This window comes from Nycticebus coucang, chromosome 5 (assembly GCF_027406575.1).
Source record: "Nycticebus coucang isolate mNycCou1 chromosome 5, mNycCou1.pri, whole genome shotgun sequence".
Lineage (NCBI taxonomy): Eukaryota > Metazoa > Chordata > Mammalia > Primates > Lorisidae > Nycticebus > Nycticebus coucang.
Window position 1 is genome coordinate 140,937,968 of NC_069784.1, and position 12,531 is coordinate 140,950,498.

Consider the following 12,531-nt stretch of genomic DNA (forward strand, 5'->3'; position numbering starts at 1 on the left):
ATTTCAAGCAGCTCCTACAAAGTTAAGAAAATAATCCATAGAGAAAATAGTCCACAGAATGGAAGACAATAAGCACACCCTAGACATCCAATAAAAATTTAAATATAGAATCTACAGTCAGTAAGAGGAAAATGAACAATCCCAGTTAAAAATGGGCAAAAGATATAAACAGAAGTTTCTCAAAAGAAGATGGACAAATGGCCAATGAACATGTGAAAAATTGCTCAATTTCACTTATCAGGAGAATGCAAATTAGAACGGCAACGAAACGTCACCTTATCCCAATGAGAATGGATTCTATTAAAAAGTCCAAAATCCACAGATGCAGGAGTGGCCGCAGAGAGAAAGGAAGGCTCTAGCTGTGGGTGGGACTGCAAATCAGCAAAGCTCTGTGGAAAACAGTGCTGAGACTCCTCAAAGACATCAAGCAGGCCTCCCATTTGATCCAGCAATCCCAGTACTGGGTGTCTACTCAAAGAAGTCATCTTATCAAAAAGACACCTGCACGTGAATGTTGATTGCAGTCCAATTCACAGTTGCAAAGATGTGGAATCAACCCCAGTGCCCCTCAGTTCATGAGGGGGTTACCGACAACTGCACCTCAGGTGGTGGGATTCCAGGGACAGGGGCTGGGGTTGCCATCCGAGAACCCCTCTATGTCCCAGAATGGTCCTGCCTGGTGTCTCCTCATGCCCCCCATCATCTGGGACTAGGCTTGATGACAGCCACAGTGAGGAACTCCGGCTGAAAGAAGCTGGCCCTGGGTGGATTGGCCCTGGGTTGGAGTCAGGACTCTGGGAGGCAGAGGCCCATGGTGGCCACATGTGGCTATTTCAGCCACCTGTGTCCTCCCTAGACAGGCTGAGTCCCACTGGGTCCCCCACACCACAGCATCAGAGCAGAGAAGGCATTTGTCAAGAGCTGTGGGACGCATGTGTCACCAGCTGTGTCACATGCTGTCTGATTTCGGTCTGAGGAGCCCTGGCTCCCCCGTTAGTTCAGGAGATTTGCTGGGGCAGCCAGCCACCCACCTGCTGGGACGTCAGGTCCTGCCCCACCAGAGCTTTTCTGTAGGTCCCAGTGATGCTGGGACCAGCAGTGGATTTTTTTTTTTTTTTTTTTTTTAACAGTGAGATCAACTTCTGCAGACCCTGGAGAAATGGAGGAAACACAGTGTCCATGCCTCAGACCAGGTGTTTGTCTTTTCTCCCTTATAGGTATGAGCAACCAAAATGTGACAATACGGCCAGGGCGCACCCCGCCAGAGCCAGGGACCTGTACAAGGGCCGCCAGCTGCAGGGTGAGTGTCCCGGGTCGGGCCCCCTGGCTGCCACCACATTGAGACTTCTCCCTGGTTTCTATGAAAACAAGCTCAGCAGAGGGCAGGGTTGGAGGGTCTCGTAGGTAGGACACTCAGGGCATCCACAGGTTGCTGTCACAGGTGGGGGTAGGGTCCTGAGAGCCAAGATCAGACATGAAAGAGAAAATGACGTGCACAAAAAATCCCCACACCACACACGGTTACCTCAGCAGTGAAGCCTGAGACCTGTTGTGAAACTTATAAGAAATGCTGGAGATTAAAAACTGCTGCCTGGTCGGAGAGTGTGGTCAGACACAGGCAGACATGGCCACCAGCTCAGCCGTGTTCTGTCCCAGGTGGCTCAGCCTCCGACCCTGCAGATGGGGGGTGGCTCAGCCTCTGACTCTGAGGATGGGGGGTGGCTCAGCTCCTGATATTAAAGACAGGGGGTGGCTCCAAGCAGAGCTCTTAACACCACACTGCGACCTTGACATCAGCAGTACGATGCGCTTGCTCATCTTGACCTTCTTTCTTCATTAGTTATCTCAGGCTGTGTATGTCTAGCCAGGGTCTCAGAGACCATGCCCATCACTCTGGGCCCTCTCTGTTTAGAGAGCATTTGACCTTGGTCTTCCTGTGGTCGTTCCTTTTGGAACCTGTGTCTCCCGCATCACTCACACTCTCACTGACACACAGCGCTGTAAACTGTGAAAGATGAAGATGTTTCTCTGATTATGAGCAAAGCTAGAGACGGCCAGAGTACCCACAACATGCAAATTCTCCACTCACGTTTCTGTGTCTGTTGACAGCACCTGGGACGACTAGCTTGACACAGGGAACAAAACACAGCTCCTCCCTGGCACCAAATCCTCCCTGGCCTCCCTGGCTATCCCGTCCTCTCCCTGCCTGTCCTGAGCCCTGCATGTCCCGGCTCCTGGCTGGGCATCTGCCCAGTGCCTTCCTCGGGGGCAGGTTTGAGGCCTTTGTCTGAGGCAGCACTTTCTTCACACTGTGTGAGTGACCAGCTTGGTTATTGTTTGGGAGTCATGCTGCTGTGTACCCCTGGGGGTGGGCAGGCATGATTCCAGTAGTTCAGACACACATGCCCCCGGGGGCTTCCTTGGGGAGGGTTTGTGGCACCCTCAGGAGGTGCTGGCTAGTGGCTGAACGGCTGCTCCAGGCAGCCTGTCACAGAGGCGCTCTCTGCTGAGCTGTCTGGTGCAGGCTCTGGCTTCAGAAGTCAGATTGCCATGTGGTGGGCAGCTCGTCCCTCCACCCACAAGCAGAGAAGCCGCCCCAGTGCTGTCTGCTGGATCTGTCTAGTCTTGCCACATCACGTACACCTCTGACTGTCTGTCCTCTGCCACTGACACACTTCTTAAAGGGTCCACAATGCTTAACTTTTTTATTACATAAAGCTCTATCGTCATCCATGCTGCATGTTTGCACATGGTCTTCACGTGTGTTACAGGAGTGTGATGTTTAACATGTGGTCAGGGTTACTCTTCATTAGTCAAAGGGACAACAGCACAATGTGACCTGTCACCTCTCGTGTGGGCACTTGGTAGGAAGATCTTCTCATACTGAAATCCAGGGTATTCAATTCTGGCCTGGCATTCTTAATTAAAGACTGGATTGGTCATTTATCTGGTGGGAACAAATTGCTCATTGATGTGTCAGAAGGCGAAATGATGCCATTGTCTGCTTTGAGATTCCGACGTGCCAGATGGAGGCCAGGCACACATGACAGGTACCAGTGGGCAGAGCCCAGACACTGCTGCCCTACTGGTAGGAGAGGAGGGCGGTTAGGCTGTCACTGAAGGGACATGGATGCCTCACACACAGCCCCCAAAACCAGGCCTCCCTGGTATCCAAGCCACGTCATGCAAGCCTGCCAGAGTTCAGCTTGTTCTGTAAGGCGATGGTTGGGAGTGTGCTGCTCATGACCGCTTCACCAGTTTAATTATCCATATTAGGAAAAAACAAGTAGGCCTTAAAATAACTGTGGGATAGAAGCTGTTCTTGATAGAAGAAATCTTATTTCCAAAATAACAGCAACGACTCTACAAGTAACATATGAGCTGATACGTCTTCAAAGGTACAGTTTTCATTTTAAGCTGCTTTTCTATGTTTTGTCCAACAAGGGCCCTCTGTTTTCCACGTGAAGCAGATAATCTTCTCACACATAATTCACTGCTGGGGGTGGGGCTGACGGCTGCCAGGTATTTATTCTGGTCACGTGTGGGGGAGTTAGCAGGTTTTCCAGCTCAGCCCGACTCATGGCAAAAGATCATTTGTTCCCGAGAGGCCAACATGTCACCATGTGGAAAAAGAGACCCTGACCCAGCAGACAGAGTTGCACATTGAGATCTGGGCTGTTGTTCTGACTTTGGAAGATTCATATCTTGGTCTGTGGGTTTCCTGGCAGGACTGTCATATCTTGAAAAAAGTCTGAAGCTCGTGCAGTAGAAACTCTGGACAAAGGCATCACAGCACACCTCGTCCTGTTCTGGCCCATGTGGTCTTGTCTGGCATCCTGACCCTAGTAGGTGGCATCCTGAAGTGGCAGGCCTGCTCTGTCTTGGCCCCAGAAGCTGCAGGGCTATAGGACCCCACGCAGCTGTGCCGTGAGCCCTGCAGCCCTACGGGGGTGTCCTCCACAGCTGCACCTCCCTCAGCTTCCTCCTCCTCACCCCAAGTCCACCCCAGGACAGCCAGGGCACAGCCAGCCATGCAGGTGTGGACACGTGAACTCCACCCTGGGCCTCACGTGGTCCCCAAGAGGTTGAGACCAGGCCTTGTACCCTCACCATCATCTAAGAACATGCGAATTAAGGATTCTACGCTGTTTTTCTTTTCTTTTCTTTTCTTTTAGCAGAGTGTCACTCTGTCCTCCTGGGTAGAGTGCTGTAGCATCATAGCTTACAGTAACCTCAAACTCCTGGGCTTAAGTGATCCTCTTGCCTCAGCCTCTCAAATAACTGGGACTATAGGTGCCAGAACACCCAGGTAGTTTTTCTGTTTTTAGTAGAGATGGGTCTTGCTCTTGCTCAGGATGGTCTCAAACTCCTGATCTCACTCAATCCACTGCCTCGGCCTTCCTGAGTGCTGGGATCACAGGCGGGAGCTGCCGAGCCTGTGCTGCTTGTCTTTTGCTACTTTAAGACCACAGTGGCTCCTCTGTGTGGAGTGGTACTGGTGGGCTCTGAGAGACGAGGAGGTTTTGCTTATTTTAAGGATCCATAGCATCGGAGTCTTAAGAGGGGCTACCAGTGTGGAGAGTGTGGCCCAGGCTGTCCCTGGGAAGGGTGGTGTCATGTTCACTGTTCCTCTGGGCTCTGTCTGCAGAGGGTAGAGGGCGGAGGGCCAGCACGACTTCCCCGGCATCTCCTCCTGTATTTGTGACTCCAACTTGCAGAGCGGCTCACAGGGCAGGCGGCAGCTGGTAGCGAGCTCAATCTGCAGCCTGGAGGCCCCTTCTGGTCAATAGTCTGTCCATTAATATGTCGGCTCCTGTGATTTCCATTGTCAGCTCAAATACTGAACTCACAGACACAAGTCTGTTAACTTCTACCTGAGCCACAAAGTGTTACGCTGTGGACAAGTTACCTCTGATCGGGAGTGGGGGACAGCCTGGTGGGTGCTGCCCCTCATGGTGCCCTTGGCAGGTGTGTTCCTGGGAGCAGGGTGTGATCTCCCCACCGACCTCAAGGCTGGGGTGGGGGTGCAGCTCCCAAGGAGGTTGGGTGAAGGTATGGGTGTATCAGCAGGTTTTTAAAATGCAGCCTGTTCCTTGAGCTGTCTGATACCACGACGCCTGGAACCTCACTTGTTGATGCAGCGTTGTAAGCTCAGCTCTGCTTTTGTGGGTAAGCGAGGGAGGACGCTAAATGGCAGTGCTGGAAGCATGGCCTGTGCCTCCGTTTCTTTATTTTACATCACTAGGCTTAGCGATTAAATGTGAAATTAAATTTGTAGATGAAAAAGATTGCTAACGCTTTAGAAGAAAACTCCATTTTTAAGAAGACATGACAAAGAAACGGCCCATTCGTTAAGCTGTACTGAGGAAAGACAGCTATGGATGAAAAGCTGTTACAGGAATCACACACACCATTTCCACCCCAGAGACTTCAGAAGATGGGACTAGGTGCCACTCTATGGGGTCAGATCGTTGGGAGTATGTGATATTCAGGCGACAGCATCTGTAGGAACATCCTGAAATGCTGGTTCCACCGCACAGATGTGCTTTAAGGAATTATTCAGAGACACTACGGAAAAGCTTCAGTAGATGGAGGGTGCTAAGTGAGCTTGTTATGTAACACCTACTGTCTCTTAAGGAGGAGTGAAAAGGGTGCAAATATGTGTAGGGGCATAAAAGGGAAAGAAAAACAAAAAACAGTAAAATGGTGCTACGTGGCCGAATTCTGAGTTTTGTTCAGATATTTAGTCCAGTTGATGTTTTGTCTCCATTTTTAAAAAGTGAGGAGAAATTGGAGAAGGCTTGGGGGAAAATTTTTGGAATTAGTCATTCACAATGAAATAAGCAAATAAAGACAAGTTAAGGCAGTGGTTCTCAACCTTCCTAATGCCACGACCCACAGGTTAAGAACCGCTGAGTTAAGGAAACTAAGGCTTTCTGTTTTCCTTAACATGCAGAGCCAAGAAGAATAAACATCAACTCAAAATTTGTAAATTACTTACGGGAAGGTGTCAGGCGATTTCCGTGTCTCAGCACTGTGACGTCTGGGTGGACCTGAGTGAGTGGTGTGTGACGCTGTGTCCACACGGTCTGGCTGCATATAGGAAACAAGTTCTCACGCGCCAGGACGTGCCACCAAGGGGTGCACAGAGATCTCAATTCATGACACTCTTACACATTAGATAAAAACAAGCAAATATTATAGCTCTGATGAATCAGAACCTCAAGGCCTATCTCTCAGGCTGGTGGGGTGGTCTCTCCCAAGGAGAAGGACTCCAGCACCCAGGGCACAGGTTGTCACCTGTGGACACCCTGTCAAGGATGGCCAAGTGTGTGGGGTCTACCAGTGATAATACACTTTGAGAGTTGTAAGATCCTGATCAGCCCTAATAAATTCACTCTGCAGAGGTGCCATCCTCCTGGGAGTTCCCGGAAGCTACTTGCATTCAGCTGAGTGCTCCGCTGTCAGCACCGTGGACTTCCTAATTGAAGAACATGGACCCTCAAAGTTCAGTTTTGCTGGGGGGGCTCTACAGATAAGTGGCCACAGGTGTCTTGGAAGTCATTAAGTGGCCCTCGATTGCAAACAGCCCAGGTGGGAGCATTTACAGAGCACACAGGAGAGACTTAGCCATTAAAACAGGATGGGCAGGGGGTGCCTGTGGCTCAACAGAATAGAGCGCTGGCCCCAAATGCCGGAGCCAGTGGGTTCAAACCCAGCCCCAGCCAAAAACTGAAAAAAAAAAAACCAGTTTGGGGAACAGGAACGGGGGTGCATGCAGCACAGCCTGGGGACCCATCCTCAGTGGGTAGGAATTGCCCTTTGGCCTCAGTGAGTGTGGTTCTTGACCCGGCAGGCGCCTGTGCGGCTGGTGTGTGGGAGATCAGTTGTGGCAGGGAGGCTGCAGCGCTCGCAGCTGTGACTAGACCAACACCAGTTAACGAGCACCAGCCAAGTGCAATGGTGCTGCAAGTGGGGAAAGCATGGTATGCTTTTGTAAAAAATTTAAATTTCTATAATTTACAGGCTCTAGTTTGATTAATTGGTTCTGAATATAAAAGTAGAATAAGTATCCTAATCTGAGAATACCCAGGAATTTGCCAAAATAATAGAGAACCAAGTGTTAGGTGACCTGTGACCTGAGCCAAATGGTTGTCAGCTGGGACCAGAGTGTCTGGATTCTGGGCAATAATGGTGACACCGGGATCTCAGAAGAAATGTGACTGGAGCTGGTTTATATTTTCCTGTGAAGCCACTTTTGAATCCAAAGTGGCATTTTTTTAGAAACCTCCTCGGACCATAGGGAACATTATTGATTACATCAGAATAGTAAAATCTTGGCCTCCATTACTTTGAATGTTATGATTCTGCAGAAGAGAAAAGAATGAAGTTTAGATTTATACTAACCATATAAAAGCATCTGCCAGACAAATTAATAGTGTTAGCAATAGTGCAGTGACAGTTTAAATAACTCTAGAGAATAAACTGTTCTCCAACACCATCAAATATGCTAAATTAATTGCTAAACAATTGCTATTCTATTGCAAATAATTCCTATCTCTTTATCAAAGCAGTATATCTAAAGCAGTATAATTAACCACTTTAAAAACCTTCCAAACATGGTGTGCACTTGAAAATAAGTTTGCTTTTAATGGGCTCACAACTCATTTTTATTAATGCAGACATTTCTCAGATCTAATCTGAATTTATTGAGACTCCACCATAACCAAGTGAAAGGCTTGTAATGCAAGACTTGTTCGTAACAGCCCAGCGGGATGAGTCGGAAAGGCCCTTCTTTCCTGTGGGAGGGAGATGGGGGGACTGTGAGACGGAATCTGGCCCGTCCACATAGGGAAGGCTCTGCCTGGGGTCTGGAGGTCTCACAGCCATCTATCCCGTGAGCAGTGAGCAGCTGAGTAGCTGGAAAGATCCGTTTTGCTTCCACATTTTCTGTCTCAGACCCCTCACTGTGACACTGCCCAGGGCCTGTTTTCCTCGGGGACGCCTGTTTCTCGGACTGACTGCGACCCCTGGAGCCTCCAGTCCTTGAATGTACCTCCCAGGGCTGGTGACACGTGAGACAAACGTTACCTGCTTGTAGTTTTTGCCTCTGAGCTCTCCTCTTTACCCCCTGAGGCAACTCAGACGCTTTCAACATTCTTTGGCTGTCTGAGTCCCAACCCTCAGAAGCCTGTATTGTTCTCACATGGAAGTTACAGTCCTGATTCTCACGGATTTTTAATTCCAAAGCTGGTCAGAAGGCCCAGACCACACCACACCCTCACTGCTGTATTTCCTCATCACAATTACATACCCCTTTTTGAACTTTGTGTGCCGATAGATATTTACTGCTATTTACCACGTGCCTACTGTACACACGGCTGGTGCCGGGGCTTGGGAGGTCCAGGTCTGCTGCTGTAGGGCTGCTTTCCCTTTATATCTGAACTTGTGAGGGCAGAACTCCTAAGAGCTACTCTTAGATTTGGTGCCAATGTCAGAATATCTCAGCTCCCCCTGGACAGCCCTGTGTGGGGCAGGCGCCTGGGCAGGGTGCAGACACAGCTGAGAGATTCTTGACATCAGCAGAGCAGTGGGAGAGGGTGAAAAACCACCTCTGCAGGAGATGTGAAGGGGGCCTCGGGACAGGCACATCCCGTTGTCCAGGCTGAATACCGGCCAGGACACTTCTAGAATAGAGTCAGGACTGATGAAATGGCCCAGGATAGCAGCGACTGAGTTAGGTCCTTCCTGATAACTTGATCTTTAAGAATGTAGTTGGACAGACCAAGGTCACAGTGCTCCAGCACATAAGCCCAGTGTCAGGCTCCTTTGACACTCCTGGACGACCAGCGATGGCAGAAAACTTCTCAAAACGTGGTTGGTAACGAGTAACAACAGGCATGGAAATTTCTAGAATGTTTTCTCTGACAGCATGATTTTATTTTTTTCTTAGTTCTCCTCTGATTTGTCAAATAAAGGACAAAAAAAATCAATTTTTTTTTTCCCAGAAGAAAAATCAATGCTTTTCTTCTCTGGCAGAGAAGGATAAATTGCCCCTTAATTGTTAATTTCAGAAATTCCTGAGATAAAATGTTTGAATGATTTCCAGCAGACTGGTTTCAGAGTTTTGAGTTCTTGTCCCCTTTATCCGTCTTTTATTTAATTAACTTATGTAAATGAATAATACCTTTATTTCCAGAGAGAATCTGGGGCAGCTCTCTCTGTTCCACTCAGAAATCTCAGCACCTCTGGCTGATGTGAAAAGGCATTTGTCGTCAAAGTCTCTTAAATCTAAGAAGGGGCAGATTTTTGAGATTTTTAAAAATCTTCTGGGAAATATACATCATCTGTCATGAAATAATATTTTGGAGTGGAGGTATCCTTTGATAGATTGTAAAAATACAGTTAAAGTCAGTGTTTTATTTAAGATTTTACTTTGTTAAATAGTAACTCACTACTTAACACTTCTGCTTGGTTTCTGGCTGGCCACTTAATTTCTAACTCAACAGAGGCGAGAGCAGCAGGGAGCCTGGCCGCGCTGTCTCCCCACCGTTAGCTTGAAGTTGTTTCTCTTATTGCCACCTTCATAGACAGTCTCCTTCACAAAGGGAGGCAGTGAGATGCAAAATGCTTTGCTGCAAAAGTGGTGTCTTGTGCCTGCTGCAGGTGTCCAGAAGGTACAGGAAAGTGCAAGACCGACTGACCACCCCTCTGAGGCCTGGTTGACTGACCGCCTCTGAGGGCAGGATGGTCTGCAGACAGCAGGGTGCTCTCAGGTCATGAGCGAGACTGACCTTGCAGGCGGCCAGCCTGGTATGTGCCAGCAGAGCCACTCTCTGTGTCCCCTTCCAATCCACAGAGAGGCTCTGACATCCACATCTCACCCACGTACAGAGTAGCCAAGCTCTACCTTCACACAGAGAAGTGATCTCTATGTTTTTGCTCTATCATTCAGGGCTTTTTTTGTAGAAATTCTTCAAATATCTGAAGCCCAAGAGGCCAGCAGAGATTCATGGAGCAGAGTGAGGTTACTATGTTGTGCCCTGACTGGAGGTTTTTGAGGATGCAAACCGTGCCCTATTAAAGAATTTGAACTATGTCCTGTGAGAGTTTAGGCTGAAAAGTGGATAATTAATTCTATATTTTAAAATGTCACTCTGACATTACTGCAGATGGTAATTCAGAGACACACAAGACTAGGTCAGCCGAGGAGATAGCTGATGCTGAGGCCTGAGCTGTGTGTGCTGTGACTGCAGGGACAGCAAAGGGGAGGGGACACCTGCCTGGGGCCCAGGGCCTTCCAGCCGGGGGTTTTACCTGCCACCTGCCTGGGAGGCTTTGACGTGAGAAGCTGAATAGAAGAACAGAGGCCTCAGACTTTGTGCAGGACTTTTCCATCACGGGATGGAGAAGAAATAGCAGCAGTAGCCACCAGCCCCACCAGCCCCACCAGCCCCGCCAGCGCCACCAGCCCCACCAGCCCTGCCACCAGCATGACATTCCTGAGAGCAAATATTCACCGAGAACCTGGTGTTTTCTGGGAGCTCTGATATGCCAATTCATGGAATATTCACAGCAGCTCCCTGAGGCTGTGTTTCTCTCTGTGTCTCAGATCAGTAGGCCGATGTTAGCAGGTCTCAGTGCAGCGTTGAAGGGACTTCTCTAAACCACGTGGAAGCTAATTGAAGTTACACATCAACAAAACTGTTCAGAAGCATCTTGCTAGAACCAAATCCTGGAGTGTGGTGTGCATCGCGAGGTGAGGCTTCTGTTGAACACCTGCTGTGATTGATGACTGAAGGAGCTTGAAGAAATCGTCCTGCGTTGTGGAACACACAGACTCACAAATACAGAGACTCAGCACCAGCACCGTCTGTGTCCAACTGGAAAGAGGATCGGAGTCTCGAGAGGAACCCAGGGCTCTCTGCCTCCAGTGTCCCCTGAGTCTCACAGGTGCTGGTCACTCTTCTCCTCCTGGCTTCCTGTTCAGCGCTTGCTGTCCCAGGCAGTGAGGTGTTTGGGCTCCCAGCCAGGAAGAATGTGAAGGTTTGTGGGTGAACTCGGACCACTCTCACGTCAAAGGCTCCCATCTGACTCAGTCCTTGGGATGGAGCCTCCAACGGTGACCCTTCTAGAAGGCTGACACTCGGGGGTGATGCTCCAGACTGCACCCTCAACGTCCCTGCCTGGGTTTCAGACATGACAGGGTCAGTGACTGAGAATGAGGGTAAGCTGGCCCAGACTATGAACCTAGGAGGTGTCCAGGCCAAAGCCGCCATCTTCCAGTGAGCACTGAGGCCCAGAGGGGTGAGTGACTTCCCCAAGGGCACACAGCCTGCTGGGCCCAGTGTGGAATAAAAGTCCATCCCTTCTCTCTGTTCTTAGGTTGTAGGTCTCCTTTTTTCTTGGTGTTTGTTTTTGGTGATTCTATTTTTCACATTTTTTGTTCTTTATCCATTAAAAATTAGTACAGGCTCAAATCCAGGGAGCAAACACCTGGCCATATGGCCATCTACCATTCAGCTCTGTGCACTGTCTGCTGGGAACTACAATTTTCCCCAGTGACTCTACAGGGCACACACCTGGCAAAGGCAGGCCATATGGCTGTGCCCACGTGGGTCCTGCAGGCCACGCTCCACATGGCTCATCCTTCCCCATCCTGGTGGCACCAGCTTAGCGCAGGCCCCGGGAAGACAGATGGGCTCTGGGTTTTCTCAGCCCTAAAGGCAACGACCCATGGAGGAGAATGTAAACTCTGTGTTTACACATTTCCCAGCCTATCAGGCACCTTCGCGGATGCAGGCGTGAGGAGCTTGATCTGACTTTGCCAGGTGCTTGTTAAGGTAAGAGCTGTCTTGCTAAGAAAAGTGAAAGCCTGTGATCTGAGGAATGTCTCCAGCAGCCCAGAGACACCTGCACGGGTGGAATGGAGCAATCTCGGCACTTTACGGTTCCTTACACTGGTCAGAAAACATTCTAACTTCTGGAGGAGTTAATTCTTCCCGTTTTTAGACTGTCCTGGCCCATGACCAGGGCAGTACAGGCGTATCTCGCGCCTCCCAAGGACTCTTGGCTGAGTCCCCGTTTCCATGTCATATGTGGAGGCAAAGGCCTGGCCGCGCTGGCCTGAGAAGTCAGAACAGTGAGTCTCACCCCAGCCTCTGGGGCTTCTCTCCTTGAGAATAACCGACCTGGCGTCCATACTTCTGAAGCTGAGCTCAGCTTACTGGAGGCAGTCAGTGCAGAGTGGGCATACAGCGTGGGGTGCCACTGCCCTTTCCCATCCTTCTAGGAAGGAGCCACAGCAGACTCGGGACACAGTTGATGGGAATGCTTGACAGCAACATTTCTACAACATGCCTGTGGCCACTTGGGTTTCGTCCTTGTTGTCTACAACTTTCTACTACAACCTACTTTACATAATTTTGGGCCATAAAAGGCATGGTCCCTACTCTCTAATTAGGACTATAGGTCAATTGTTGTGAAACTAAACACTGTCATTTACTGGCGTGCAGTTAGCAGACTTGCATA

General features: G+C 49.5%; 1 protein-coding gene across 2 annotated transcripts in view; it reads left to right on the forward strand.

Moving 5' to 3' along the window:
• SMOC2 (SPARC related modular calcium binding 2) overlaps positions 1-12,531 on the forward strand; it is a 174,522-nt gene that overhangs the window by 127,904 nt on the left and 34,087 nt on the right. For both annotated transcript variants that reach the window (XM_053592572.1, XM_053592573.1), the window contains exon 9: positions 1,218-1,300. In XM_053592572.1, the coding sequence (XP_053448547.1) occupies positions 1,218-1,300 (83 nt within the window). The remainder of the gene's footprint in view (positions 1-1,217; positions 1,301-12,531) is intronic.